At 44.7% G+C, this 27,910-nt stretch overlaps 1 protein-coding gene across 1 annotated transcript in view; it reads left to right on the forward strand.

Annotated features, from left to right (window-relative positions):
- Nucleotides 1–27,910, forward strand: part of LOC138566368 (contactin-3-like) — a 1,374,021-nt gene that overhangs the window by 647,872 nt on the left and 698,239 nt on the right. Inside the window, exon 3 of the mRNA XM_069643533.1 lies at nt 12,406–12,532. Within this exon, the coding sequence (XP_069499634.1) occupies nt 12,406–12,532 (127 nt within the window). The remainder of the gene's footprint in view (nt 1–12,405; nt 12,533–27,910) is intronic.

Below are 27,910 nucleotides of genomic sequence, written 5' to 3' on the forward strand. Positions count from 1 at the left end.
TGATTGGCAAGTGGGGGTGAGCGGGATTAATGAGGTATTGAGCCATGAGTCAAAGGCGTGGGTGGTTAAGTGTTTGTTGCATGGGGAAGTAGGGGGAGGAGACCGAAGGAGCGCATCGGCTAGGTTGGGAAGGACTTATAGTTTCTTCCAGCATTTGCATAGATTTGGAGGTTCTGGTTCGGGAGGGGGCTGGTGAGCGAATGTTGAAAGGGACAATGAAGTGATCGGACCAGATGATAGGGGTGGGGGGCTTAGATGTATCTGGTTGTGGGAGCTGAAGATGGCATCGAGGGTGTGTCCTTTATAGTAGTTGGGCCGTTTATGTGGAGGTGGAAATTAATCGCATCCAGGCAGTCGACTAGACTTTGGGTCAGAGGGTTGGTGGGGATGTCAAGCCAGATATTGATGTCTCCTAGAAGAGTGAGGGTAGGATGGTTTAATTGAATGGTGGCTATCGAATCGCAGAGGTTGCTTGAGAATTGTCTTTCGTAGCCAGGAGCTCTTAGATGATTAGGAAGCTGTGGGAAAACTTTGGGGGGAGGGATAGTTTGATGAGAAGCGATTCGCAGGAAGGGATGTTTGGCTGGTCATCCATGATTGAGGCAGAGAAGTGTGACTTGAAGGCGATCGCTACTCCTCCTCTAGAGGGTCAGTTGAGTGGAATGAGGGAGTAGTCTAGGGTGAAGGCTTCATTGGTGATAGGGGCAAAGTCTTTGGAGAACCAGGTTTCCGTGATAAAGACTAGGTCTGGCTTGTCTGAGGTGAATGCTGTGTCTGTTTCTTGCTACAGATCGGCATTAAAAAGGATGCATCTTGCTTCGGTACAGGAGGATGATGTGGAGGTTGCAGAGGTGGAGGATGGGAGGAGTTGGGGAGTGGGTAGGAGGGGTGGCAGAGAGGTGGGTGGAGGGGGGTGAGGGGAGAGAGTGGAGACTGTGGGGTGAAAGAGGGAGGATGGTCGATGGTCGATGGGAAGAATAGGTAGGTGGTTGAGGTTGTGGGTGTGGTGGGGGTGGGGTTGGACGGGTGTGTGAGGTTGGTTGGATTTGGGTCAAGGGACTCAAAGGTGGGGTGTAGGGGTTTAGGAGTTCCAGTTGTGGTTGTTGAGAATTCAAGGGAGAGGGGTTTAAGTCAGGGTGAGGAAGGGGAGGAGGGTGGTGATGATTGAGATTGGGAGATTGAGGTGGTGGGTCAAGACAGGAGTGGCGAGGAGTAATGAGAGATTGAGGGAGACCAGATATGTTTCCTTTTCAGGGTTTTTGCTGCAGTTGGTGTGTGAGAGAGGGTAGGGGGATCGGAGGGTTAAAGGGATGCGGCTACTGTTCTTGTCAGGGTGAGGCATGCAGTTTTTAGAGAGGGGAAGGAGTGAGGTCGGAGGAGGATGTTTGTGGGTTGATGAGAGGAAGGGTGAGGGGATGGTGGTGGTGCTGGGTATGCCTGGAGGCTGGGTGGGCCGTTAGTTGGAGGGGTTGGGGGTACAATCATGATGATTATGGGAGGGTTGGTGTGGGGGGCAATGGGAGGGGCAGGGGTCTTAGGATGGTCAGCTCGCCATCAGGCTCCTCTGGCTTGGTGTTTGGATAGGGGTTGGAGTGGGGGCGTGGTGGAGGGTAGGCTGGATTTGGATGGGATGGTTCTTCTGGCTTGAGGGTTGGACAGCGAGTGGACTGAGAATGTGCTGGCGGTGGGCTGGTTTGGGTTGGGTTGGTTGTTCTGTCTTGGGAGTTGGATAGGGAGTGGGCTGAGGATGTTGTGGAGGGTCGTTTGGTTTGGGGAGGGGGGAAGGAAATAGAGAGAGGGGGAGCAAGGTGGGTGCGAGTGGGTCTCTTTTGGTGGACCTTGGTGGGCTGAGTGGACTCATGGTGTGGCTAAGTTTAACTATGCTACGGTTGGCATAGGATGATTTTGTTCACACTTTCCAAGTTCAACTATTCCACAGGATGTTATTATTCACACTTTCTAAATGTACCTATACCTCAGTTAAGGACATTTTCTAATTTGGCTGTAGCACAGGATGATATTATTCACTCTTTCTAAGTTCAACTATACCATAGGGTGAGATTATTCACAGTTTCCAAGTTCAACTATACCACATGATGATATTTTTCACACTTTCTAAGTTCAGTTCTACCTCAGTTAGGGACTCTTTCCAAGTTCAGCTGAACCACAGGAAAATATTATTCACACTTTCTAAGTTTACCTATACCTGAACCTCAGGAAGATATTATTAACACGTTCTATGTTTACCTATACCACAGTTAGGGACACTTTCTAGTTCAGCTGTAGCACAGGACGATATTTTTCACACCTTCTAAGTTCAATTATATCACAGAGTGAGGTTATTCACACCTTCTAAGTTTACCTATACCACAGTTAGGGGCACTTTCTAATTCGCTGTAGCACAGGATGATATTATTCACACTTTCTAAGTTCAATTATACCACAGGATGATATTGTTCACACCTTCTAAATTCAACTATACCATAGGGTGAGATTATTCACAGTTTCCAAGTTCAACTATATCACAGTTAGGGACACTTTCCAAGTTCAACTGAACCACAGGAAGATATTTTTCACACTTTCTAAGTTTACCTATACCTGAACCTCAGGAAGATATTATTAACACTTTCGAAGTTTACCTATACCACAGGATGATATTATTCACACCTTCTAAACTCAACCATAGCATACGGTGAGATTATTCAGTTTCCAACTATACCATAGGATGATACACTTTCTAAGTTCAGTTCTACCACAGTTAGGGACACTTTCCAAGTTCAACTGAACCACAGGAAGATATTATTCACACTTTCTAAGTTTACCTATACCTGAACCTCAGGAATATGTTATTTACACTTTACCTATACCACAGTTAAGGACACTTTCTAGTTCAGCTGTAGCACAGGATGATATTATTCACACTACCTAACTGTACCACAGGGTGAGGTTATTCACACCTTCTAAGTTCCACTATACCACAGGGTGAGAATATTCACAGTTTCCAAGTTTAACCATACCACAGGATGATATTATTCACACTTTCCACAGTTACGCTATTAGGCAACTTTCTATATTCAACTATACCACAGGGTGAGATTACTCACACTTTCTAAGTTCAACTATACCACAGGATGATATTATTCACACCTTCTAAGTTCATCTATATCATAGGATGAAATTATTCACAGTTTCCAAGTTCCACTATACCACAGGATGATATTATTCACACCACCTAACTGTACCGCAGGGTGAGGTTATTCACACCTTCTAAGTTCAACTATACCACAGGGTGAGAATATTCACAGTTTCCAAGTTGAACTATACCACAGGATGATATTATTCACACTTTCCACAATTACGCTATTAGGCAACTTTCTATATTCAACTAAACCACAGTTACACTATTAGGCACACTTTCTAAATTCAACTTAGGCACAATGAGGTTACTTAGGCACACTTTCTATTCGATTAAGATCTCTGGGGCATATTCCTCTTTTTATTTATTTATTTTTTTTTTTTTTGCGCCTTTCCATGAGGGAACTCTGGGGAAATGTTTTTGGTTGCTGGGGACCTCCCTCCCAGAGTCCAGTGGCACATTATACATTTTCAACCCTGGAGTGGCAGGATGTTTATTTTTGAGTCTTTGGGGGAACGGTGGGTCACTCTTAGGCTGCTTCCCCCCCACAGCTCTCCTTACTGTACATTTTTGTAGCTGCAGCTCCTCAGTTGCACTCTGTCCTTTTTAGTTGTATTTGTCCATATTCCTGGGTTCTTTAACTCTCGTCGCCAATGTAATAAAGTCTCTTATTAGTCACAAGGGACACACAGACCAGCTGTGGAGACTGATGTTGTTCCAGGTATGCTTTATTGGTACAATATGTACAGTTCCAGTTACTCTCAGGTATTTACAGTAGTCTGGATGACAGGACAAGGACAGGGATAGGTAGTACAGTACACATGAAGGAGAAGACCCACCAGCCATCCACTCACTCCAGCTCAGGCCCCCAACTGACTCACTCAGAACATTCATACACTGATGCACTCAACATTCTCCTGGCTGCATCATACATCACATTCTATTGGCAATCACTCCAGGCCAGTGACAAAGTACAAGACTATATATAACACTTGGCAATTTAGCTGAGATATAGTTATCTAATTTGTAGAAATAAGCACCCCCTTTTGCAACAAATATTATAAAAACTACTGGACGAAATAACCTGAAACCACAAAAGGGCCTCAAGTCAATGCTTTGTGCCCAAGTTGATTTGCACCTGGTCCAAATCCAGGCAGCAGTTTGGGCTGTGGAGTCCGGCAAACATTGACCATTTTTGACTAAGAGAAAATGAATGAGGAGTAGGTTTAAACTTTGTTTTCTTAATTTTTCTTAACAACTTTTTCTTTTTTACTGAATCATTTCCAAATGTGCAGTCTGGCGGTGGGGGGACCAACATACCTCGTTATCTTCAGAATTTCGACCAAATCCATCACACAAGTCAGAAGTTATTAGCAATTTATTTTTTGGGGTTTCCGCTGCCCTATAATAGACATTGAAAAAACCTTGCTTAAGAGAGTAAAGGTGATCAGATGTAATGCAACAAAGCCCCTGAAATTCAGGCATTTTGAGCAAGCCCACCGTAACTATGTGTCCCCTGTTGTGCAGCATATGACCACAATAATGACATCACAGTGCCGTGACTGATGGCATCATGATGACATCACTGATGACATAACTAGTGACATTGCTAATTGCATCATGCATAATATCAGCGATGAGATCAATAATTACATCAAATGTGACATCACTTATTAAATAATGTAGAATATGTTATTACACTTAACATTGATAACAACATGACATGAAACAATAAATTGATAAAGAAATATGATATGATTGCGTGTGACACAATCATTTGTAAAACCTATCAACTTAAGCAATTTAAAATAAAAATATGTAACATTACATAAATGGTTTGAATTAGTAAACAATTACAATACTTCTTTGTAGGGAACATATCTGATTCTGGCGAATCTATTTCAGGTATTTGAAACATAAGATAATAAGTATATGTAATAGTAAATAAATGAGAATAGTGTAACAGTGCGAAGGTATGAGGCTGACAAAGTGATGGCATGTTTTGTTGGTCTATGACATTTTATTTAAAGTATTAGAGGTTGGATAGTACCAATCTTTCCCTATGTGCAATTTCCCTACATTGATACTATAAACTGAAGGGTCAGTCAGGATGTCAAATAAATATAAGTCCACCATCATGCCCAACAATCTATTTCCTCTCCTTACACTATGAAATCAATATAAGGTGAATCTCGTCAAAGTGCCTTAACAAAACAAAGTTCTAAAAATTGCACAAAGTAAAGTTCAACTTGGGTTTGCATTGACTTACAATGAAGGTGGTTTCACATCTGTTTCATATATTCAAATGGTTAACTAGACTTCAAATTAGGGGATGGCTCCCTCCCACTAACCTTTCCAGTTCTGGGGTGCCAAGGGGGACAATCCTCTTCCCCATGTCTTTTCCACTTTAAACACTGGCTAAGAGGATGCCTCTCTCCTGTTAGCTCTCACAAAGTGCTCAATCCACAAGCCTGGTATACTCTCCTGCCAGGGACTGTCTCACCTTTCTTAGTGTGTGGGTCCAGACCAGTTTCTCAGTTCCTTCTTTGACAGACTTTGCACCCTTGTGATCCAAGTACTGCAACAGTGAAGATTTAGGAAAAGGGCTCTCTTTCAGAGGGGATGTGAGTCCCTTATTCAACTTCTCCGTATTTTAGTCAATGTCTACTACTTCTTCCACTTATACTACTACTACTTTTACTTTTGTAAACTTCAATGGGTCCTTGCCATTTTTCAATAATAAACTATTGCTTCCCCAGTTTCTCATGGATCCCCTACACTTATCTCTGAGTTGTAGCGCTGCACTTTGGTTTCGTACTAGCATACACCTCAATGGGTCTTTGGGGTTTACCTGTGCCTTCGCAGCCACCGTCTGTGTACCTTTATACTTGGTGCACAAGGGTCCTAGTCATCGGCCGCCCTAGTAAGCATCTATGACTTCTCCTGGGCTCTTGGATCTTTCTTTGGCGGCTTCCCCAGTTGCTCTCTTCCGGTGAGGAAGTCCCCTGGTGCCCTCCGTCCTTTGTAGACTGCCTCTGCTCGAGGGTGTACCCAGAGAGAGAGATTCCAGGCTTCCTCAGTTCCCCACACACTCCTGGGGACCAATCCTTCCCCTTCTCTCTGGGTATGGTAGTGGTCCACAGTCCCTTTTGCTCCTGCACAGGATTATGGTTCCTGCTCCTCCAGGGAAGGCTTGACAATAGTTCCTGGTTCTCTTACTGTAATTCTTTATGGAGGGAACCAATAGGAAACTGGCAACCACTAGAATGTTTAAAGTAGTTCCTCATTCTTCTGTTCTTCTCCCGTGTGTCAGTACCTACAAGGTCATCTTCAGGAAGGCAGGTCATCTTCTTCCTCATGCCAGTACTTTTTAGGATAACGTCAGGATGACCACAATTCATTAGTCCATTAGGGAGTTCTTAGGGTCAGGAAAAGGGTGGGATATTCTTTCTTTTCTGGGATATAACAAGAGGAAGTAGTTCCTGCCAATTTCGACGTGACGGTGCCTTGCACCTCATCACAATAGATAGAAGTAGAAACATGTTTAATACTAAGAGTTATAAAAATAGTCAATGTTCACATTTAATTTTACAATACTCAATGTAATAACATTACATGAACAAATTATTTTCTAAATGACAAGATTTATAAAAGAGAAATCACATACAAAAGAAAGTATGTGTCTGTGTGCATTGTGATAATATATAATCTAACAATTCGAAGTTTGGTACTTATGCCACATAATTGTATACCTGGCATTACATTTAAAGAAACAAGTACAGAATGCATTATACTTAATAAGTATGAAATATGTACACATATATTCAGGTAAAAAATAGAATTGTCATATTTTAAAATGTAATTAATCAAACCAGTAATATCAGTGATGTAATTAGTGACATCATGATTTATGTAATTTGTGATGTCATGTACATTGTAACTAGTTATGTCACCAGTGGTTTCATGAGTGAGGTCATCTGTGATGTCATCATACGTTGCACAAAAGGGGGAGCATAGTTAAGGAGGAGTTGCTCGAAATGCGATTGCTGAATTTCAGTGGTGTTGTTGTGTTAAATCTGATCACTTTAACTCTCTCCTCTTTTTTTATACTGTAGTTTCTTTGGAAAACACTAGCCATAGTGCATGCTGCACCAATTGGTTTATTTGGGGCCCACTAGCCACGTTCTTCAGTCGTGGCCACTAGACGTGTTGCACCAATATGTTTCTTTGGGGCCAACTAGCCATGGACTTCAGTCATGGCCACTGTCCATGTCCTTTGGCCGTGTCCTCTGTACATGTTGCACCAATATGTCACTCTCCTTCTCTCTGAAAATCTCTGGGTTCTCTAAGAAGTCACACTACCAGCTGAACCTCCTCAGAGGTATTCTTCCTTTCCTCTCCTTCCCCCAGAATCTCACTGTCTCCAGAGCTCTGGTTCTCTCTAGGCTGGAATATTGCAACAGTCTCTTTCTAAATCTGCTTGCCTCTACTCTCCACCCTCTGTAACTCTTCCAAAACAGGACTGCAAGCCTTGTCCTTGGCCTCAAGCCCAGGGTTTGTATTTCTCCAGGACTGAAATCTCTGCACTGGCTCCCAGTGGCACAGAGGATTAAGTTCAAAACCCTCTGCATTGTCCACAAGGCCTTCAGGGGCATGTGGCCTCAATATCTTCAACTCTCTCTTCCTAAATATCTTCCTTCTCAAGCTCTTCACTCATCCACCTCCAACTCCCTCAGGGTCAGTTGCTTCTCCAAGCAACAAGTTGGAGGTAGAGCTCTTTCTTTGGCTGAGGCCCCCCTATGGAACAGCCTCCCTGCCTCTCTGAAAATTGAGGAGAACCAACTCCGGTTATGGAAGTACCTCAAGACCTTCCTCTTTGCTTCTGCTTTCTCTTCTCCTTTCCCCTGCTGAACTCTGGCTGAAACTGAAACTGCACTGGTCACCTGGCTAGCCTCTGTTTTCGGGCCCAGGTCCCCTCTCCACCAGTTGCAAACCCGCACTGCCCCCCTGGCAACCCTTGCACTCCAGGGATATTTCTGTGTCCATGCAGCCCCCTACCAGCACTCGACACCTGATGTCTGCACTTACCCGTGTACCTGCCACAAGCTAGCCGCACTTCTTATTTATTGATCTTATTTATTGTTTTATTATTTACTGTCTATATTATCTACTGCACTTCCTTTCCCCCTTCCCCCTCACACTTTTCCCCTTGCCCCCTCCCCTGCACTTGCACAATCTCAATGTCACCTGGCCTAGTAAGATCGTTGTCTCCTGTCTTCCCTGTGTTCCCCCTGCTTGCCTCGTCGCACCTTGAAACCCTTGTGTATCGGTGCATTATAAATGCCATATCATATCATCATAATAGGTTTCTTTGGAGCCAAGTAGCCAAGACCTTGTCACAGATACCCATTGCCCCCTACCTAGGAGATGCGATCATTGCAGGTGCACAATTACATTTTTTATTTCACTCCCACGGGAATCCCCCAATAATGACAATGAACTACACATACATCAGCATTGATCTACCCATACCTGCATGATTCCTCTGGTATTTTCCGGATAATGCTCTAAATTTGAAAACTCTTCCCTGTCCTCACAGGCACACACCAAATGCCCCCTGTTAGGGCGAATTCTCCAGAATGGCTACTTTCCCTTACCTACTGAGTCCCTCAGCAGCTTTGCTGGATTTCTAGGATTTTTTTTCACCTGGTAAGAGTGTGAGCCTTTTTTCCCACTCTTACATGTGTTTTGCTGTGTGTGTTTAACATTTTTGTGTTCATACACTGTGGAGCTTCACCTACTCCATAGGCATCATCTTTTTACTGTGTGTAACACAGCACCTTTAGTGCAGTGACACAGGGTTGTCTTTTTCAGACTTCCTTCTTCAAACTCCATTTTCTGGGACTGACTACTGTCTCCCAGAACATGTAAAGTTGCCATTGACTTTATTAGTCTTTTTAAAAAAAATTTAAATAAACCAGTACAACCTATCGTACACAGAGTACTGGAAAGGGTTAATAGTTATCCCTTTTTGTCTGTCTCTCATGGAACATTATTTCGTTCCCCTTTCTTGCAGATTTGGCTGGTGGCAGTAGTATCTACCATATTTTTCCTACCGCGGTTTATTTAAATAGCCTTGGTATTGTTTTAGGCTAAGTTAGTAGCCTCGAACCTAAATCTGCTGGACTCCATTTACTTTTATTTGGTTCCAACTGGGTTTATTTGCCATTTCTTTTTGTAAAGGTCTTTCTTGTCTTTTACTGTGCGCCAAACCAGGTTTGGTTCCTTTGTTCACCGTCCTTTGGCGGGCTTCTGCACAGAAGCCCTCCTTAGGAGCCTGAATGTCTGAGGGGGACAGGATGTGAGGCAGGGGTTTGCGACTCCCAGCACAGGGTCTCCTTGGAGACCCATGTCACACTCTGTATGATTGTCTGTGGTCACTGTCCCGCCAGGAGAGCCACCCTGCTGTGTGATTAACAGGCTGTGTGAATGGGGGAAAACTACATAAAAAGCAGGTCTCTGGGACTAGGAAGGCAGAGTTGCCACTGGATCAAGAGAACCCGAAGAGAAGCTGAAAGAAGAGAACCACTACCACGACTGAACCTCCCGGTGAAGCCCTGCTGTGGGTCCGAATCTCCAGACTTCGACGACAGAGAAGATCTGCAAGGAATCTTCTTCCCTTGAGATGGTGGGACAACCAGTTTGCCAAAAAACAAGCAGGGCCTCTGTCCCATGGTAGAATTTGCTGTTCACAGCTGCAGAGAACCATATAGCCAGACCGGACCCTGTTTGGGTTTTAAGGAGCACACCTTTTATTCGTTACTTTGATCTGCTGCTGGTTTCTTCCTACTTCATGTCAGTCCGACAGTCCCTTCAGGAACCGTGAGCCTGCAGGACCTGCCAGGAATTTCTGCCTCAGCTACAGCCTTCTTCTTCATTTAAGGTACTTTTCAAACCCGGTTGTTCATTCCGTCCGACTGCAGTGAAAGTGTTTAAAATCTTTTGCCAATCCAAGGGCTTGTCCTTCTCTACTCTTTTAAGTCACTTTTCTTCTGACAAACTTCATTTCGAACTCAAACACTTAACAGCAAACTACTCTGAACTGTGTGATCCTCTGCAAAGACTCTGTACCATTAACATTGGCCCAGGCCTATTGATTTGAATCCCCATTGTAGCAAGCATTTTCTAGATTTCCCTGCATACTTACTTGTTGGTGCTGCTTAATTCTGTATAAGCTTGTCTTTCCCTCCCTTTTAAATTGCCGGAGTACCATTTTGCTCACACTTCATATTGAGCTTAACTTGTCCATAATTCATCAGGTGTTATGTAGTATATTAAGAGTGTGATTTTTCTGCTGTTTTACTTAGTGAATTGTTTTACAACTGATGTGTAAATAAATGTATATTCTTTTACTCAGAAACCTTGAGTCAGTGTGTTTTTGGAACCATAGTAATTTGTTGTCCTTTGTGTAACTATTGATACTGCTCACTTTACTCTTGAGATAAGTCTGGCTGCTCAGCCATCGCTACCACATTACTGTGTAGTACAGGCTTGTAGCAAAGGTGAATATGTACTTGCACTTGTAGTCTTAATTGTGCGTGGTGTTCCCAAAGGGTACTGCATATGATTCTGCCTAACACCCCCGTCTCCTTTCCATGGTCCTGACATGCCCCTCAATTGCTTCACTGGCCGTCTTCAGGCGTTTACCCCCATCACTGTTTTGTTCATGTGATGCATTTTCTTCTACAAGGTGGACTTGATTGAAATGCGAGTGCTGAATTTCAGGGGCTCTGTTGTGTTAAATCTGATCACCTTAACTCACTCTTAACACAGGTTTTTAACTGAATTTGAAGGGTTTTGCTATACCTTAGTTTCCTCAGGGCCCACTAGCAATGGTCCTCTGCTGTGGCCACTGTACATGTTGTACCAAGAGTGTTCTCTTGTGCACTCTAGCCATGCCACTGGCCATGTCATACCATTAATTTGTTACTAATCACCCATTGCCCCAAATCCTGTGAGATCAGGAAAAATTGCTCGGAATTAAAAAAGTCTTGCACATCCACACAGGCACTCAGCATGTGTCTCCCTTCTTTTTTCCAGCCCCCCTCAATCTACTCAATTGCTTTGTCCCTCCCAGTGCCATCCAGCAGGTCAAAGGTTATTAGCAACAGAATTTGGGGGGAGAATTGTTGCTTTTTCATTTCTGAAAAGCCTCTCAGCCTCCCTGCTGCAATACACTATGGAAGATATAGCTCTAATTTTAGGAGAAGAGGCATTCCCTTCTCTGTCAAATATTTGAACAAATACTGAATGGAATTACCCCTGAACCCTCCTAGAAATCGAGTCAATGCTTTGTGCCCACGTTTTTTCATACCTGGTACAATTCCATCCAGTGGTTTTTGCTGAGCGCTGCACAGACATTTGAACTTTTTCTCTATGGGGAAATTAATGGCTGTAGGCTGAAAACAGTGTTTTATTACTTTCTTAATAACTTTTCATTTTTTAACATCTTTCTAAAAATATCTTGTGGGGGGGTGGCGGGGAGGCGTGACAAACTTTGTTTTTTTTACAAATAACGGACAAATCCATCATGCAAATGAAAAGTTATCAGCAATTCCATTTTTCGATTTTCTATGCACCCACCGCACTATAATGTACTCGAGAAATCCTTTTTGACATTGCATTTCTTGCATTTCAGAGGGTTTTGCCTCAAGGTATCTAACTAGACCTATTCTTATTAACACACATTACAGTGCAAAATTGATTCCTGTTTCTGCTATCTACAATGCCTATATTTATCTGTCTTATGATTGGTCTTTGTAAAGAGCATTTTGGGTTACCGGATACAATTACATATTTGAGTTGCTGTGGTGTCTTATAAACCAGTTGGAGCAACTTACATTTTGGAAGTTAACTTTCTCTTAATCTTACTCATGGTGTGCTTGTGTGTGCTATTGCGGGGTGCAACATGTCCATTGGTTAGTGATGTTGGATTCTTGTCGAGTAAGAAATGGTGTGCTCTGTGTATGCATAGAATTGAGGTGGTGAGTGAATCTTTTATGAACAACTAGTAGCTTGCAGCTTGCATTGTTGCATCCTGTGCTATTGTGTTTCGAATTATAATGTTCTCGTAGTAGTTGATTTGAATATTATGTTCACAGATGTTTCCACCTCCTCCCACATACCATTGCTGTCATTTATTGTGTATTTATTCATGTCGTTTAGATGTTCTTTTTTAAAGGAAGTCTGTCTTTGGTTTCGTTTAACAGGGGATACTGCATTCCAGGGGCCAGTTTTCATCAGGGAACCCGGCCATATGACCTTTCCAGTAGGGAATGAGGATAGGCGAGTGATCTTGAATTGTGAAGCAAGAGGCACGCCAGCACCAAAATACAGGTACGGACAAAAACTACAATGTACTACAAAACAGTCTGTTCTCTCCTTGCATATATACCTTGAAATGAGTGAATAAGTCTACACTACCTGTTCAAATCAACCCACTGGTAGAAGATAGTGGAAATAATCCATTAAAATAGCAATACTATGTTTCAATTTGTAGTTTTACCCTGTATGCCTTCTCCCTCTGAACGAAATTATACCAGGTTTCTGTATTAGCCAATGTAATGGCAAGCAAAGTATTTGAAAGGATGGATTTGTGATTTGGTCCGGCAAGGGCTGAATGTGTCAATGCATGGTGTGCACAGATATTGAATGCAAACACTTACCTTGCTGAGCTATGTTAGCAGCTGTACCACAAAGGTAATTGTATCGTAATTCTGGCTATATAGTTTTAGTCTGCGTTTTTGTTAATGTTACTATCGATGTTCCTCTTGCTAATACGTGAACAAGGAGCATTTTGCCTTTTCACTGATCCACAATTGAGAGTTATTCTAGTTTAGTGAAATGTAAACACATAATGGTTATCATTAATGCCTGAATTGCCCTACCCCTTTCATAAATACCTGTGCACTGAGAAGTCACACCTTTACCTCACCGTTCTCATCCTCTTCACCTCTCCTACAATCTTTACACAGGTGTTTTAGTTGTGTTCCTTTCTAGCTGTCTTTATTAAAGTATTCTGTTGTTTTACCCTGAACAACAGCATGGACATGCTCTCGGCTCTTCTGTGCCCCGGATAGTCCTGCTTTTAACTCTAGGAGAAAGACAAACTTTATGACAGCATCATTACAGCAAATTAAGCGCCGCAAACTATCAAACACATAGACATGCAATGCAACCCAGCTCTCAAATCCAAACACACGAATGGATGTGTGGAAACATGAACTGTCCCGTTAACGCTGTGGTCCACTTGCAGGGACAAGAACGCTCTGGCACACCTGATCTAAGAGCAATAATTATGAGATCCCAAAATCAACCAACTAGAGATAGAGAGCAGGGTGTAAGGCAAACACTGCCCAAGGCAGGGTTTGCAGGACCCTAATAAAGGGGATGAACCCATAATTTGGAGATGAACAAGCACATGGCGTGACATGGAGGAGTGCCTAGACCAGAAAAGGAGTGGAGAAAAAGTACCAATGGTAGAGACCAGGGCTCTAGAGTAGGGAGGTGATACGGTATGTGTCGACACCTCACTTTGCACAGATATTGGAAATAAACTGCTAATTCACAAACTGGAAATGCACATAAATGGTATAATTCCGAGAAGAATTGGATTATGCAATGTGGATGAGCCAACGTGGACGCGTACTGGAATGTTAAAAACTGAAAGTCATCATTGGTTATGAATCTGGGATTGTACTGGGAGGCTGCAAATGTACTACGATTGGACAATCTGTATTATTTTGGCTGCAGCAAAGCAGACATATAGTTGAAATATGCAAACTGTGGGTAGATCAGAAAGATAAATGGGGAATATAGCAGGTTTATACAATCTGTAAATACAATGAGATTCTGCAATGTGGGATGTATTTACCCATGCATCCGAGCCCTACCTCAAAACTGTGCAGTACTGACATGAAAACATCATGATGGCCAGAGCTTCCCAGAAAATGCACAGGGAAATGCAGGAAGAATAGGCTGCCACCCATTTTTGCCGATGTTATGGGCACAGAAGGACACTGCCTAAAACCACCATTGGACTACCCGCACAGTAGTCTGAAACCATTGGGAATGGCAATGCTGATTGCCAAATGCAACCTAGAATTGTGGGGAATTCATTCTTAAATCCCAAAAATGGGTGCAGTACCAGTACTCACCACTATCCAAAAGCCGGCGTTTTAAAACCACCCTGTGTTCCTCTGAAGGCAAGCCAAAGTGTCTATTTTAAACATTGCAACATGTGCAAAATATTCACTGAACACCAGCAGACATTTGGCAGAATGAGGTTTTGTGTGCTTACAAAATCTGGGAAATGAAGAGCCCAAAACAGTGCTTATAACAAAACTGCTATGGAGTCAGCAGTTTAAGTTGCACTGGATTTAAAGACACTAAAATCGAAAATGTTTAGATGAAATGAGTGACCTATGTTTGGTGTCACATGCCTTTGTAACTGTTGAAATGCCATAGTTTTGCACTTAGAATCAGCATTCTAGCTGCATATGTAAAAATGTTTAGTTTTATTTGAATGCAGGAACTGGGGAACAAAAAGTGACATTTTATCTGAAACCTGGCTTAAGGAACTGAATTCTGCCTGGCAACTACCCCCATCAGGAGTGAAACTTGAGTCACAGCTGTGTTCCCAGGCCTAGCTGCCCTTTTGCTGCTCACACTAAGGATATGCCATCTATCTGATAATTGAATTACCTGTGCTCTGCAGGAAAGTGAACAAAGCCCTGTCCTGGCTCAGGCAAAGGTTTTATTGGCAGGAGTCGTAAATGGTCGTAAAAAGTGGCTTCCTCCTGAGGAAAGGGGAGGAGCACTGCCTGTGAGAGCAAGCTGGCTTGGCAGAACTGGATAAACCAGTATTTCTACCTTGTGCTGAGAGAAAACCACACCCCTTTGGAGCCAGAACATCACTTTAAAAAGATGAATAACTCATAGAGAGGACATGTGAAAATTTTATAAATGATACCATAATTCTTGTGATTTTTCTGCCCACAGTTTAAGAGGTTTTTAGAACCGGTGGTATGTTCAGGGGGGTGTTAGCGGAAAAGTGGATATTACTCTAAATGTATGCATGTTAAAAGTCTGAAACTTCATCAGTTAATGTCCATACTCCCTGCGCACATGTATGTAAAGTTGGGTCAATGTCAGAAATTGAAAAATCAGTTAAAAAGTCAGTTATGTGCCATTTCTGAATGCAAGCTCTTAGAAACAGCAGATTTGGACAGAGACATGGCTAAATTCAGCCACACCATGTATATGTAATTTCAAGCAACTGTGTAACTGTGAAATATGTCTTTTATTATCAAATATAGAATGTGTGCAATCTGACAGAGGAGTGTCCTATCTGCAAGCCATAAAATGACATCCCTCTGACTCACAGTTCATTCCCCAATCAAATGATAAATGGAAGTTTGACCAATTAGAAGCTGAGAGAGAGGTAAGGTCAGGGATGCTAGAACACACCCACATTCTAAACACATAAAAGCAGACAGACAGGACAGATAGGGACCTTCAATTCCATCTGCAGCGGGACGCTCTGCCGGAAAAATCCATACTTTACCTCCATCAAACCTCCAGAGAGCCAAACTAGAGACTTCAATCTATCCAGAACTAAGAGACCAGACCAGAGAGAAAGCAGTGCTGTACCCAGAGAGACCCAGACCAGCAGAGAGAGCTGACCCAGATCACTGTAAAGTGCAGAGGCCAGACCAGACCAGACCAGAGTCCAGTCTAAAAACCTGACCAGATCCATGGCGAGGCCCATTTCACTCAAGAATATAGTGTGAGTACCCAGCAGAACTGTGTAGAACCAATCTCTTAGTTTAAATTCATCTAATTCAATCTATTTAACCTAAGTAGAACTGCCTGATAGATCCAAATCTGTCACCTGTCATTCATTTGCAAAGCTGTCACTTGTCATTTTCTAGTTGCAAGCTGCACGTGTCTTTTTGAACTTTAAAATTTCAAATCTGAAAAACGACCTTTATTTAATCGCTCATATCTCCGCAACCGTTTGTGCTAGAGACTTGCAGTAACTTTCATTTGGAAGATGAGATCCTAGGCTTTCCTAGGACCCCAAAACGATAGAGCTATTCCTTGTGGTTCCTCTGTAATAGCGCTCGGCGCATCCGCGAATTTTGCCGCGATTTGCAAATTTCTTCATGTTTAAAAACTGCTGCTGCTTGCCTTCCATTTGCCAGAAATTCGTTTAACCTGCTAATCATTCCTGAATCATTGCAAGAGTGAGCCTGAGCTAATATTAACTAGATACCATTCACCCTGAACCTCTGAAAGGGAATTAAAAGCATTTTAGCATATTTTTTTAATTCATTGCCAGCACATATCAAAGCAATTTGAGCCTGTGTTTTCAAAACTCCTATCTGTTTTCTGTAGTATAAGCTTGCTGGGGTGAACTGATTTACATTGATTGCATTTCTGAGAACTGTGTGTTTTCCTTCGATTTCCTTGCCTTGCATCAAGGGGGGGAGGGGATTGCCAGAGAAAAGTGATTACATTGTTTGGTTGAAATCATATTGAGTATTTTCTGTACTGCATTCATTGAATATTGCATCCACCTGAGCTTACATAAAGCATCCTCTACCACATTATACTTTTGTTGCTATTTACCAGTGTGCTACCTTATCCATTTCATGTCAACTCATTAGTGATTATAAGAAGTGTGCTAGTGCCAGATTCTCCGTTGTTGATCTTTATCATATCAGATTAAGTGTGCTATTCAATTATTAATTTATTATAAAGTGTGATATATATATATATTTTAAATTATCAAATAAACCTTTTAAACTTGCAAAACAGAACTACTTCTTGGCTCAGTGGGGTCAGGGGGATCCCAAGAGAGGGGTGTTATATAGGGGTAGTCATCCAGAACGCATGAACTGGACATAAAGATATATCAATAAGGGTTTTCATTCAGTATTATAGACTAGGCGTTGACTTAGCTGTAGTGTTGAATTGAATCCTCTTACAAATTGGGGGCTCGAGCCGGACGTTTGGGTTAGAATACCACTTGTGCAGCTTAATACAGTGTGCTAACTGACGGGATACATACATCCAGTCGGATCACCACGCTGCATTACGCTGTAAAGCATTCCTCAAAAGGGACACTCCAAGAAAAGTTCTGTTCTGCAAAAAAATAAAATACTAACTTCTGTAAGTCAGGACAGAGACCAATCTCTAGAATGACGACCTTAGTAGACATGAAAATAGTCAGAGAGCACCTCTTGCATAAGCTATTTGTGAGAGGTGAATGGACCGAACAGGGCCAGGATGCGTGGTTGCAGGCCATCACACAACAGGTCACTGAAACAGGGTCAGATATATATAGAGATCAGGGTCCCTTGCATGTGGCCCTGAGTGAACTATATATGGCTCCTAAAGCCAAAGAGGAACACAATAAGATTGCCAGGATAGCAGCATACCTGTACCTATATATGGGAGACATGCAGGATAGATGTGCTGAAAGCCAAAATCTGGCAAATAGGCAACAGATGGTGTTAGAGAAGGCCCAATCTGACCTGGTCTCTTCGGAGCAGAGGCTGCAGAGGAGCCAGGAGTCAGAAGATGATAGTAGGCAGCACATCATTAAAATAAAGAAGGATATGGATGTGCTGCAACAGGAAAAGGTAGAACAGGATACTAGATTTCTGGCCCTGCAGAAGGAGCACCAAGACAGTTTGGACTCCTTACTGCAGAGCCAGAAAAAGCTGGAGCAACAATTAGACTTTAACAGGGCATGCACGGAGCAGGTAGCCACCCTGCAAAGTCATCTAGATAGAGTGAAGGTTGAGAGCAACAAGCTGATCTTGAAAGACCTGGATACCCAGGCAGAGTTTGATGAGGAGCGCCAAAAAGCTGGTGCCCTTCAACGGCAAAGGGACGACCTGGCGGCACAAATGCAGGCTCCTAGTCAGGAAAGAGACGCCATAGGCCAGGAAGTCTGCCACTTAAAAAAGGAAATTGAAGAAAATCACCTGGCCCTCCAGGGGCTGGGTGATCTCCAAAAAGAAAACCAGAACTTGGTAGAGCACACCAGAAGGGTGGAAGATGCTCTAGCAAGAAAGGAGCAGGCCAATAGGGACATTGCCCAGGAGGTAAACCTCCTGCAGCAAAGACTGGCCCAGTTCTTCAGGACCAACCAGGAAGCACAGAGGGAGAATGAGGCCCTCTGTCAACACAATGATAGGCTCCAGCAACAGGTAGCGATGCAGGAGAAACTGATAGAGTCGAGTAAGGCCTTAACAGAGGAACTGAAGGCACAAATGCAGGCTCTTGCATTGCAACAGGGAGCAGGGGCGGATAGAGATGAGGTTCGCTGGGAAACGGAAACTCCGGAGCATAACCTCAGGAGCCCTAGTACCAGAGGCCCTCATACCTCTCAGTCCCTGGACTCTGCCACCCCCATGTCCCCTGGTGCACATGAGCACAGGGCCACAGGGATGGCAGATTACTATCCAGCTAAAAGTATGGGGCTCATAGGCCAGTACCACTCAGGAATGGAGGGGTGGGCATCCGGGTATGGGCACCCAAGTACAGTACAGTTCAGTGGGGAACCCCAGGAGAGTAGGCCCATTAAGGGCATCCTGAAAACCTCTGCCCAGTTAGGTCAGTGGAGGGGGTACCCATCAAATCCTGGCAGCAAGGAGGAATCTGAAGACTCCTCTGAACTGCGCAGGACACAGGAGACCAGGTCCCCACATTCTGCCAGCCATTCCCAGGCTCGCAGAATCCGGGAAAACCTGGAAGATCAGACGGGAACCTCTGGGAGCAGTGCCTCTGAGTCCGAGGATGAATGGACAAGGGTTACCCGAACCAAAAAGGCCAATAAGGCAAAAAGGGCCTTGCTTAAGGACCCCTTAAAGCAGATTAAGGCGATCAGGAGCGTCATCACGCCTTACCATAAGAACGCTAAGTATTCTGTTTGGGAGCACTTAGAGTTGTTTGAACAAATGATGGAGACTTTCCATGTGAAGGACAGCCAAAGCTGTATTCAATATGTAAAGTGGACATTCTCCCCGGAATACTCCAGTTTCTTTGCGGGGCTGGAGGATCAAAATCATTTAAGATGGTCCACATATAAGGCGGCCATCCTGAAACATTTTTCTGTTCACAGAAATCCTCAAGAGGCTCGCAAGGCAGCCTACAATTTGCAATGTGGGGAGGATCAGGCCCCACAAGAATTTGTGCAGGAGTTAAAGCGTGCTTTTGCACAGACCACAAGAAGGGTGCGCACAGATAGTAGAGAGTTCATAAATACGTTTTTCCATGCCTTGCCCAAATACATCATGACCCAGCTCGTGAGGGATTTTCACGAGAAAAGATCCTTAGATTGGGTCATTGAACAGGCTACCCGGATCTATGAGGTGCAGAAACCGATAGATAGCAAAAGTAATGCCCAGAAAAACCCCAAAGCCAACACCACCCCTGCTGCTGCCAAGGTGGCAGAGGTAAAGGTCACCCCCGTTTTAGATTTGGAGATGGGGGGGCCTAAAAACCTACCTGCACCTAATAATGCTAGGCCCAGAAGGTCCTCGGGCCAGTCACAGACAGGGAGCCAGGGAGGCAGCCCCACAAATGGGGTCCCTCGCTCTCCTGATTATGTAAGTCCCCGTTACAAGGGAAACAGACCCATCCTGGGTTATGTGTGGACTCCTCCAGCCCAAGGGGGGGGATCCAGCCAAGCACCTAACCCAGGGAACTTCCCTCCTAACTTCCCACCGGAGGGCAGAAACTCTCCAAATCCTGGGCAGAACTTTTTCCCCAGGTATCCACCCAACTTTCAGCCCCAAAACCATCCATCCTTCTTTCCCCAATTCCCTGAGCCCAGACCACTGAATCCGGGAGAGTGGAGGCCAAGGGTGGAGGGGTACCCAAATCTTCCCAACCCGGGGTATTACCAGAGGAGGGACAGCTACCCTTCCCGAGATCAGCCCAGGGGAGAAAACAGGGCCCCGTATCAGCCTGAGCGGGTTTCCCAGTTAGAGCGCCAGGTTCAAAACATGGCGCGGGATCTTGGTCACATACTGAGGGCTCAGCAGAACCCTCAGATGGGCGGGCCGGCGCAGAACGCACCCAACTCTGGACCTGGTGCTCCAGAACAATGACGGGGGCAGCACCCCGATAACTCACCGGTTCCCAGGGAGGAGGCACAAGGGGAAGGGGGGTGTAAAGCCTTGGAGGAACCTTCCTTCCTTACTTGTAAACAGCCCCTGGAAACCCAGGAACCGGAAACAAAATCTCTTGCCCCTGAAAGTCTGCCTCCTAAGGAGCATAGGGGGCGTAGGAGAAACAAAAGACCCAAACAGACTCAGTTTGAGGAGGAGGTACAGATCTTCCAATTTGAGGGAGAGGGATCCTCAGAGGATCCTGGGAAAAGGATCTTCTCCTTCAGAGAGGGGGGAACTCCTCCCAAAGAAAAATGGGTCCCTAGGGATGCAAATCCAGACTGGGGAGATGTGGAGACTGAGCTACCGCCGCCCACCATCTCATCCCAGAACCAACAGCAAGAAAATCCCCTGGTTCAAACCCATCCGGGGACTGCCTCCAAAAAGGGGGGGGCAGCCCAGAACCGAAACCAGGGGAACCCACAATGGCTCTGATCTCCAGTTGCCAACTTTTTCTTTCAGATTCCCAAGACTCTCCACAGAATTCTGCCCAAATCTCTTCGCTAACAATGTCCAAAACCAGAAAGTTAGCCCACCAGTTGTCCAAAAATGTACATTATCTGTGCCCCCTTGAGGAGAAGGAGGGAAGATATTATGCCCCGGTACAAGTACAGGGGCAGGGTACAATCTCGGCACTGGTGGATACTGGATCTCAAGCTACCCTTCTGTACAGAAGGGCCTTTGACGAACTGAATGCAGGAAGGGGAGAGAATTACCAAATTCCTCTCACCTCTCTTCCGGGACAACTACAGAACTTTGACGGGAAGGAAATTCCCGTTGAGGGGACTGCAGACTTGGACATTAAGATTGGGCGACATAAGTTGAAACACCCGGTCATAGTTGTGACCCCAGAGGGCACCCCTTGTTTACTAGGGAATGACCTCCTGAGAAGGTTGTCACCCCTAATAGATTGCGTAAACAAGGTCCTCTGGACCCAGACTAGCCGACCGATAAAATTAAAACAGAGTGTCAACCATGTTAGTTTAAACGGCACCTGCCACATGGTTGAACAAAAATCTGACCAAGTAGAATTTCACTTCCAGAACAACCAAATTCCAGATGTGACAGTAATAGCAGTAGGACAACAGACTGGTGATGGGGGGTCCTCTCTGTTTCTGAAAATCAACCTTCCTTCCAGTCTAAAGTGGTATTCCACGCTGGAAGGAAACACTCTGAAATTCTATACCAATCCATAACCTGAAACTCCCACTCCTATAGTCCAGAAAGATGTGAAATCAGCTCAGAGCCTGGCTGATATTCAGCAAATTGGAGAGCAGTTGTTCATCCCTGTTCAGTTAAATGATGGGAAGGACTCTGTTCTCGCTCGAGTGTGTGTGAACAACGGTAAGAGCTTCATCAGCGAAGCCATGTTTCGCCAACTCCCAAAAGATCCAGCCAATCCCACCTTCAAACTGATAGACAAATGGGAAATGGACCTGGAAGCACCCAATTCAAAACATCTCCTGCCAAGCAGGTGTATGCTCAAAATCTCCATTGGCAACAAGAGCATAGTCCATAATTGTTGGGTCGTGCGAGACGTCACTGCCGCCTTTTACTTAGGCAGTGACATTCTCAATCGCTTTGCCATTAGTTTGGACCTAATAAACTTCAAAGCTTGGTCCCGATTAGCGGATAATCCCATGGGCTTTGATGATCCAGAAAAAGCATTTAGGTCAGCTCAATTGCTACCTTATGCAGTTGAAATTCAGGTTAAAGAGGAAGTCACCATCCCAGAAAGGACCCGACAATTCTCCCTGGAAGTGAAAGTTAAAAGGGGACAAGAGTTGAAAAACCCTGATGCTTACATACATCTAAACGCTTCTCTCCAACAGCAAGGGTTGGGGGTAAACCCAACTCCATTAGTCAACATAGAACATGACACCATTCTAATAGAGGTGGATAACAGCGACTTAAAGAGTATTACTCTAGCCGCAGGCACCATTATTGGAATGGCGGTTGATGACCGACATTTTTCCATCGATTTATTAAATGAACTGTTAGGACCAATCCCCAAGGACTGTTTTGACAGTGACAGTGAGGACAATACAACACCAAACAGGATTTTTACCCGGCATGGGGGGAACTTCCTGGTGTACACTTCCTGCCCTTATGGTAAGGAAGATGTGACTTGTGACTTCAGGAGGGATGAGGTGATTTTCCAGGTCCATGAGGGATGCCTTTCCCACCTGAAGCCTCCAGTCCAAATCAGCACTCTGACCAGGGACTTCTCCACCCAGCTGGAGGAGGCCGCTGAAATAGCCAAACCAGAAGTCTTTCCAGGCTTCAGGCAGATGGTGGAAGAGAGAGTCAACCTAGCTGATGCCTGTGTGACTCTGGAACAAAAGCAAAAGTTGAAACAAGTTTTCTTGGATTTCCAAGATCTCTTTGCGGTAGACTCATATGACTGTGGTCGCACCGACATCCACACAACAACAATCCCCACGGACCCTGGCATGACTCCTGTGTTTGTGAAGCAATATCGCTTGCCTCTCGCATCCATGGAGTCCCTTACTGAAATAATTAAGAACCTTGAGTCCCGGGGAATAATCCGTCCAGTCCACAGCACCTTCAATAATCCGGTGCTGGGAATATTGAAGCCAAACGGCCAGTGGAGACTCTGTGCCGACCTCAGGGAGCTCAACAAATGGGTCCATACTTCCCGATGGCCTCTGCCCTACATTGACCAAGGGCTGGCCCAGATCCAGGGGTCACAGGTATTCACTGCAATAGACCTGACCAATGGATACTGGACTGTGCCTGTCAGTAGGGAGGACCAATTCAAGCTGGCTTTTACCTTTGGGGGCCAGCAGTACACCTGGACCCGGACTCCCTTCGGATACCTCAACTCCGGCAATGAATTCAACATTTTTCTACACAAGGCCATGCCTGACTTGGGTGCAAGGGGTAACCTGGCTTATGTAGATGATGTCCTCATCAAAAGTTCATCTGTGGAGGAACACATAGCGGAGATCCGTTATGTTCTGACACAGTTGAGGGCTGCCGGAGCAAAACTTTCCTTTCAGAAAGCACAGTGGTGTAGAACCCGTGTTAATTTCTTGGGGCATGAGATTACTCCTCAGGGTCTCTGTCCCCAAGAAAAGAAAGTGGAAGCACTTCAGAAACTGAAAGACCCCACAACTCTGCGAGAACTAAGGAGCCTCCTTGGACTGACTAATTACAGCAGAAAGTTCATTGAGGGCTACGCAGAGATCACCAGACCCCTGATTCATCTCCTGAAAGGGGGGGTCAAGTGGGAATGGGGTCCAGAACAAGCCGAGGCAGTAAAACAACTCAAGAGAAGCCTCTCACAAGCGCCTTGCCTAGCTTACCCTGTCAGAAACAAGGAGTTTTTCCTGGAGACGGGGTTCTCTAATACGTGCTTGACGGCAGTATTATACCAAAAGCATGACAAGGTCAATAAAGTAATCTCCTATGCGAGCAAAACTTTATCCTCTGTGGAGGAAAAATTCAACGATTGTGAGAAGGCACTCCTGGCAACGGTGTGGGCATTGAAGAATTACCGCCCGTTTATCCAGGGGGAACACATCATAGTGGAGACTCCACACCAGCCTCTGCAATATCTCCAAAGTGACAGAATCCGGGCCGGAAATATGAGTAATTCCCGAATTACTTCCTGGATTCTGTCAATGCAAGGCTTTCCTGTGGAGGTCAGATATGGCCAAAACAAGAAGAGTCCCCTCGCGCAAGGTCTGGCTGACTTGCATGATTGTGCCAGAGAAAACTGTCTCGAGGACGAAGGTCTAAAAATAAAGGACAACATGGAGGCATACCTTAATTCCCCACACAAAGTCTTTGAAGAAGACAAGTGTGAGGGAATGCCCACTGTCTATGTGGATGGATGCTCTTACCATGTTGACAACGACGGGGAGAAAGAACTGGTGGCCGGCGTAGGGAATGCATGGGTGAATGAGTCCCCAGAACCCTCCGCTGGATACAAAATTGGTCCCCGAAGTAGTCAGGTGGCAGAATTGATGGCTGTGCATCAGGCCATCCTCACTGCTGTCCAGCATCAACTCCGCGAACTGGTCATAATCACAGATTCGGATTATGTACGGAACGGGTTTGTGGAGCACCTGGTTAATTGGAAAACCAGAGGCATGTTGTGTGCTAACAACAAACCCTTGAAACATGGGAAGTTGATCCAAAACATTGATGATCTGGTCACCTCGAATGAGATGACCATCTATTGGAAAAAGATCAAGGGTCATTCCAAAGTAGAGGGACCAGACAAAACTGGAAATGACTTAGCTGATCAGCTGGCCAAAACCGGGGCCATCCAAGGGGATCTAATTGAGATTGAGTCCCTGTTGGGGGAAATCCAGGTCACTGCTATCACTAGGTCCCAGACAAATGCTCACAACAACCTTTCAATTGCACAATGGAGTAAGGAGACCCCTGATGCTGATTTGATTACTGCTCAGAAGGGGGATCCAATAATTGGTAAATTTTACCAGCACCTTGAGGACCCTGAGAACTTTCCCCTGACGGATACCGATTACATTGGGAAAGAGGACCTAAGAGTGTTGATGAAATGTCCAAAAATGTTCCGAATCCAAGACGGTTTGCTGGTAAGGAAATCCAAAGCTGGCCACGATCAGTGGGTGGTTCCTACCTCATTCCGAAGCCTGATGTTAAGTCACGCCCATGATGCGGCCACTGCCGGTCATAGGGGGTTTCACACAACATTGGAAATCTTAAGAGAGGTTGCATACTGGCCACACATGGGGCAGGACCTCGACCAATACTTGAAGGGGTGTCTTGTGTGTGCACAATTTCAGCCATCATCCCTCACGCACCGCGCGCCTTTACAAAAGAGGGGGATGACACTGCCATGGTCAGATTTACAAATCGACTTTGTAGGCCCTGTGATTCGCTCGGCTAGGGGGAATAAGTACATGTTGACTGTGACATGCTTGTTTACCAAGTGGGTGGAATGTCTCCCAGCCCCAAATTGCAAGGCAGAAACTGCAGCTGCCTTGATGATTAACCACATCTTTTCCCGTTTTGGTCTACCTCAAAGGATTGAGTCAGACAGAGGTAGCCACTTCACCAGTGAAGTAATGACAAAGATGTGGGAGATACTGGGGGTCAAGAGAAAGCTGCATATTGCTTATAGACCAGCTTCTTCTGGGGCAGTAGAGAGATATAACCGGACAATTGTGAGCATATTAAAGAAGTTTGTGGCAGATTCTGGGCCAAGTTGGGATATCCGATTACCTCTGGTCCTAATGGCTATCAGATCTACCCCTTCATCTGCAACCAAAATGTCACCATTTGAGTTGATGACTGGACGCAAGATGGTGCTTCCTCAGCATTTGCTCTATAGGACCCAAGAGCAGACACTGATAAATGCCTCCACTACTCATGAGTATGTGGAGAATTTAAGGAAACACCTCCAACATGCTTTTGCTTATGCTCAGCGGAATCTAGAAAGATCAGCTGATAGCATGAAGACCCATTATGACCTGAAAACTTCCAGGAAGGAATATCAGGTGGGAGACCGGGTCTATCTATACAACTTCCAAAGGAACCAGGCCAAGCAGCGCAAATTTTTGCCTACATGGAAGGGACCCTTTGAGGTCATCGACAAGATCTCCCCTGTGGCCTACAAAATCCACATCCCCAAAGGTCCTTTGGCAGCGGGGGAAGACAAGTGGGTCCACATAAACCAGTTGAAATGTTGCCATCCCAGGCACACTCTGCAACAACTGGAGGAATCCTCTGGAATCCTAGCGGGTACTGTATCAGACTAATTCAGTTCCAATCATAAAACATACCACATCTAGTCTCTAAAATATTGTGATTTGCATGAAACTGTCTCTTAGTTATACTGTTTTTTTTTCAAAATAAGAATGTAATGTTTCGTGATGATGAAATGCATATGCTGCCCCACTATCTCAACGGTGGTGGAAAAACGTCTATGAATAGGTATTGCCGCTCTTCCTTTGTCGTCCTAGGAGAAAGAAAACCTTGAGACGGGCCAAGGAGGACGATCCGGAGACCGGGAGCTGAGACGCAACGGGCTCGGGGTACCGCCCAATATTCCCATCAGGACCGGCGAGGAGAACCGATCGATCCGACCGGATGGAGGAAAAGATGCTGAACTGTGCCATCTATTGGAAGAAGATGAGGAAACATCCCAGATCTTGCGAGTCCCATCAGTGAAACCGAATGGCCATCGCAAGAGGGGGGCTTGTGGGATGTATTTACCCATGCATCCGAGCCCTACCTCAAAACTGTGCAGTACTGACATGAAAACATCATGATGGCCAGAGCTTCCCAGAAAATGCACAGGGAAATGCAGGAAGAATAGGCTGCCACCCATTTTTGCCGGTGTTATGGGCACAGAAGGACACTGCCTAAAACCACCATTGGACTACCCGCACAGTAGTCTGAAACCATTGGGAATGGCAATGCTGATTGCCAAATGCAACCTAGAATTGTGGGGAATTCATTCTTAAATCCCAAAAATGGGTGCAGTACCAGTACTCACCACTATCCAAAAGCCGGCGTTTTAAAACCACCCTGTGTTCCTCTGAAGGCAAGCCAAAGTGTCTATTTTAAACATTGCAACATGTGCAAAATATTCACTGAACACGAGCAGACATTTGGCAGAATGAGGTTTTGTGTGCTTACAAAATCTGGGAAATGAAGAGCCCAAAACAGTGCTTATAACAAAACTGCTATGGAGTCAGCAGTTTAAGTTGCACTGGATTTAAAGACACTAAAATCGAAAATGTTTAGATGAAATGAGTGACCTATGTTTGGTGTCACATGCCTTTGTAACTGTTGAAGTGCCATAGTTTTGCACTTAGAATCAGCATTCTAGCTGCATATGTAAACATGTTTAGTTTTATTTGAATGCAGGAACTGTGGAACAAAAAGTGACATTTTATCTGAAACCTGGCTTAAGGAACTGAATTCTGCCTGGCAACTACGACCATCAGGAGTGAAACTTGAGTCACAGCTGTGTTCCCAGGCCTAGCTGCCCTTTTGCTGCTCACACTAAGGATATGCCATCTATCTGATAATTGAATTACCTGTGCTCTGCAGGAAAGTGAACAAAGCCCTGTCCTGGCTCAGGCAAAGGTTTTATTGGCAGGAGTCGTAAATGGTCGTAAAAAGTGGCTTCCTCCTGAGGAAAGGGGAGGAGCACTGCCTGTGAGAGCAAGCTGGCTTGGCAGAACTGGATAAACCAGTATTTCTACCTTGTGCTGAGAGAAAACCACACCCCTTTGGAGCCAGAACATAACTTTAAAAAGATGAATAACTCATAGAGCGGACATGTGAAAATTTTATAAATGATACCATAATTCTTGTGATTTTTCTGCCCACAGTTTAAGAGGTTTTTAGAACCGGTGGTATGTTCAGGGGGGTGTTAGCGGAAAAGTGGATATTACTCTAAATGTATGCATGTTAAAAGTCTGAAACTTCATCAGTTAATGTCCATACTCCCTGCGCACATGTATGTAAAGTTGGGTCAATGTCAGAAATTGAAAAATCAGTT

This window comes from Ambystoma mexicanum, chromosome 2p (genome assembly GCF_040938575.1).
Source record: "Ambystoma mexicanum isolate Mex_15411 chromosome 2p, UKY_AmexF1_1, whole genome shotgun sequence".
In the NCBI taxonomy this organism is placed as follows: domain Eukaryota; kingdom Metazoa; phylum Chordata; class Amphibia; order Caudata; family Ambystomatidae; genus Ambystoma; species Ambystoma mexicanum.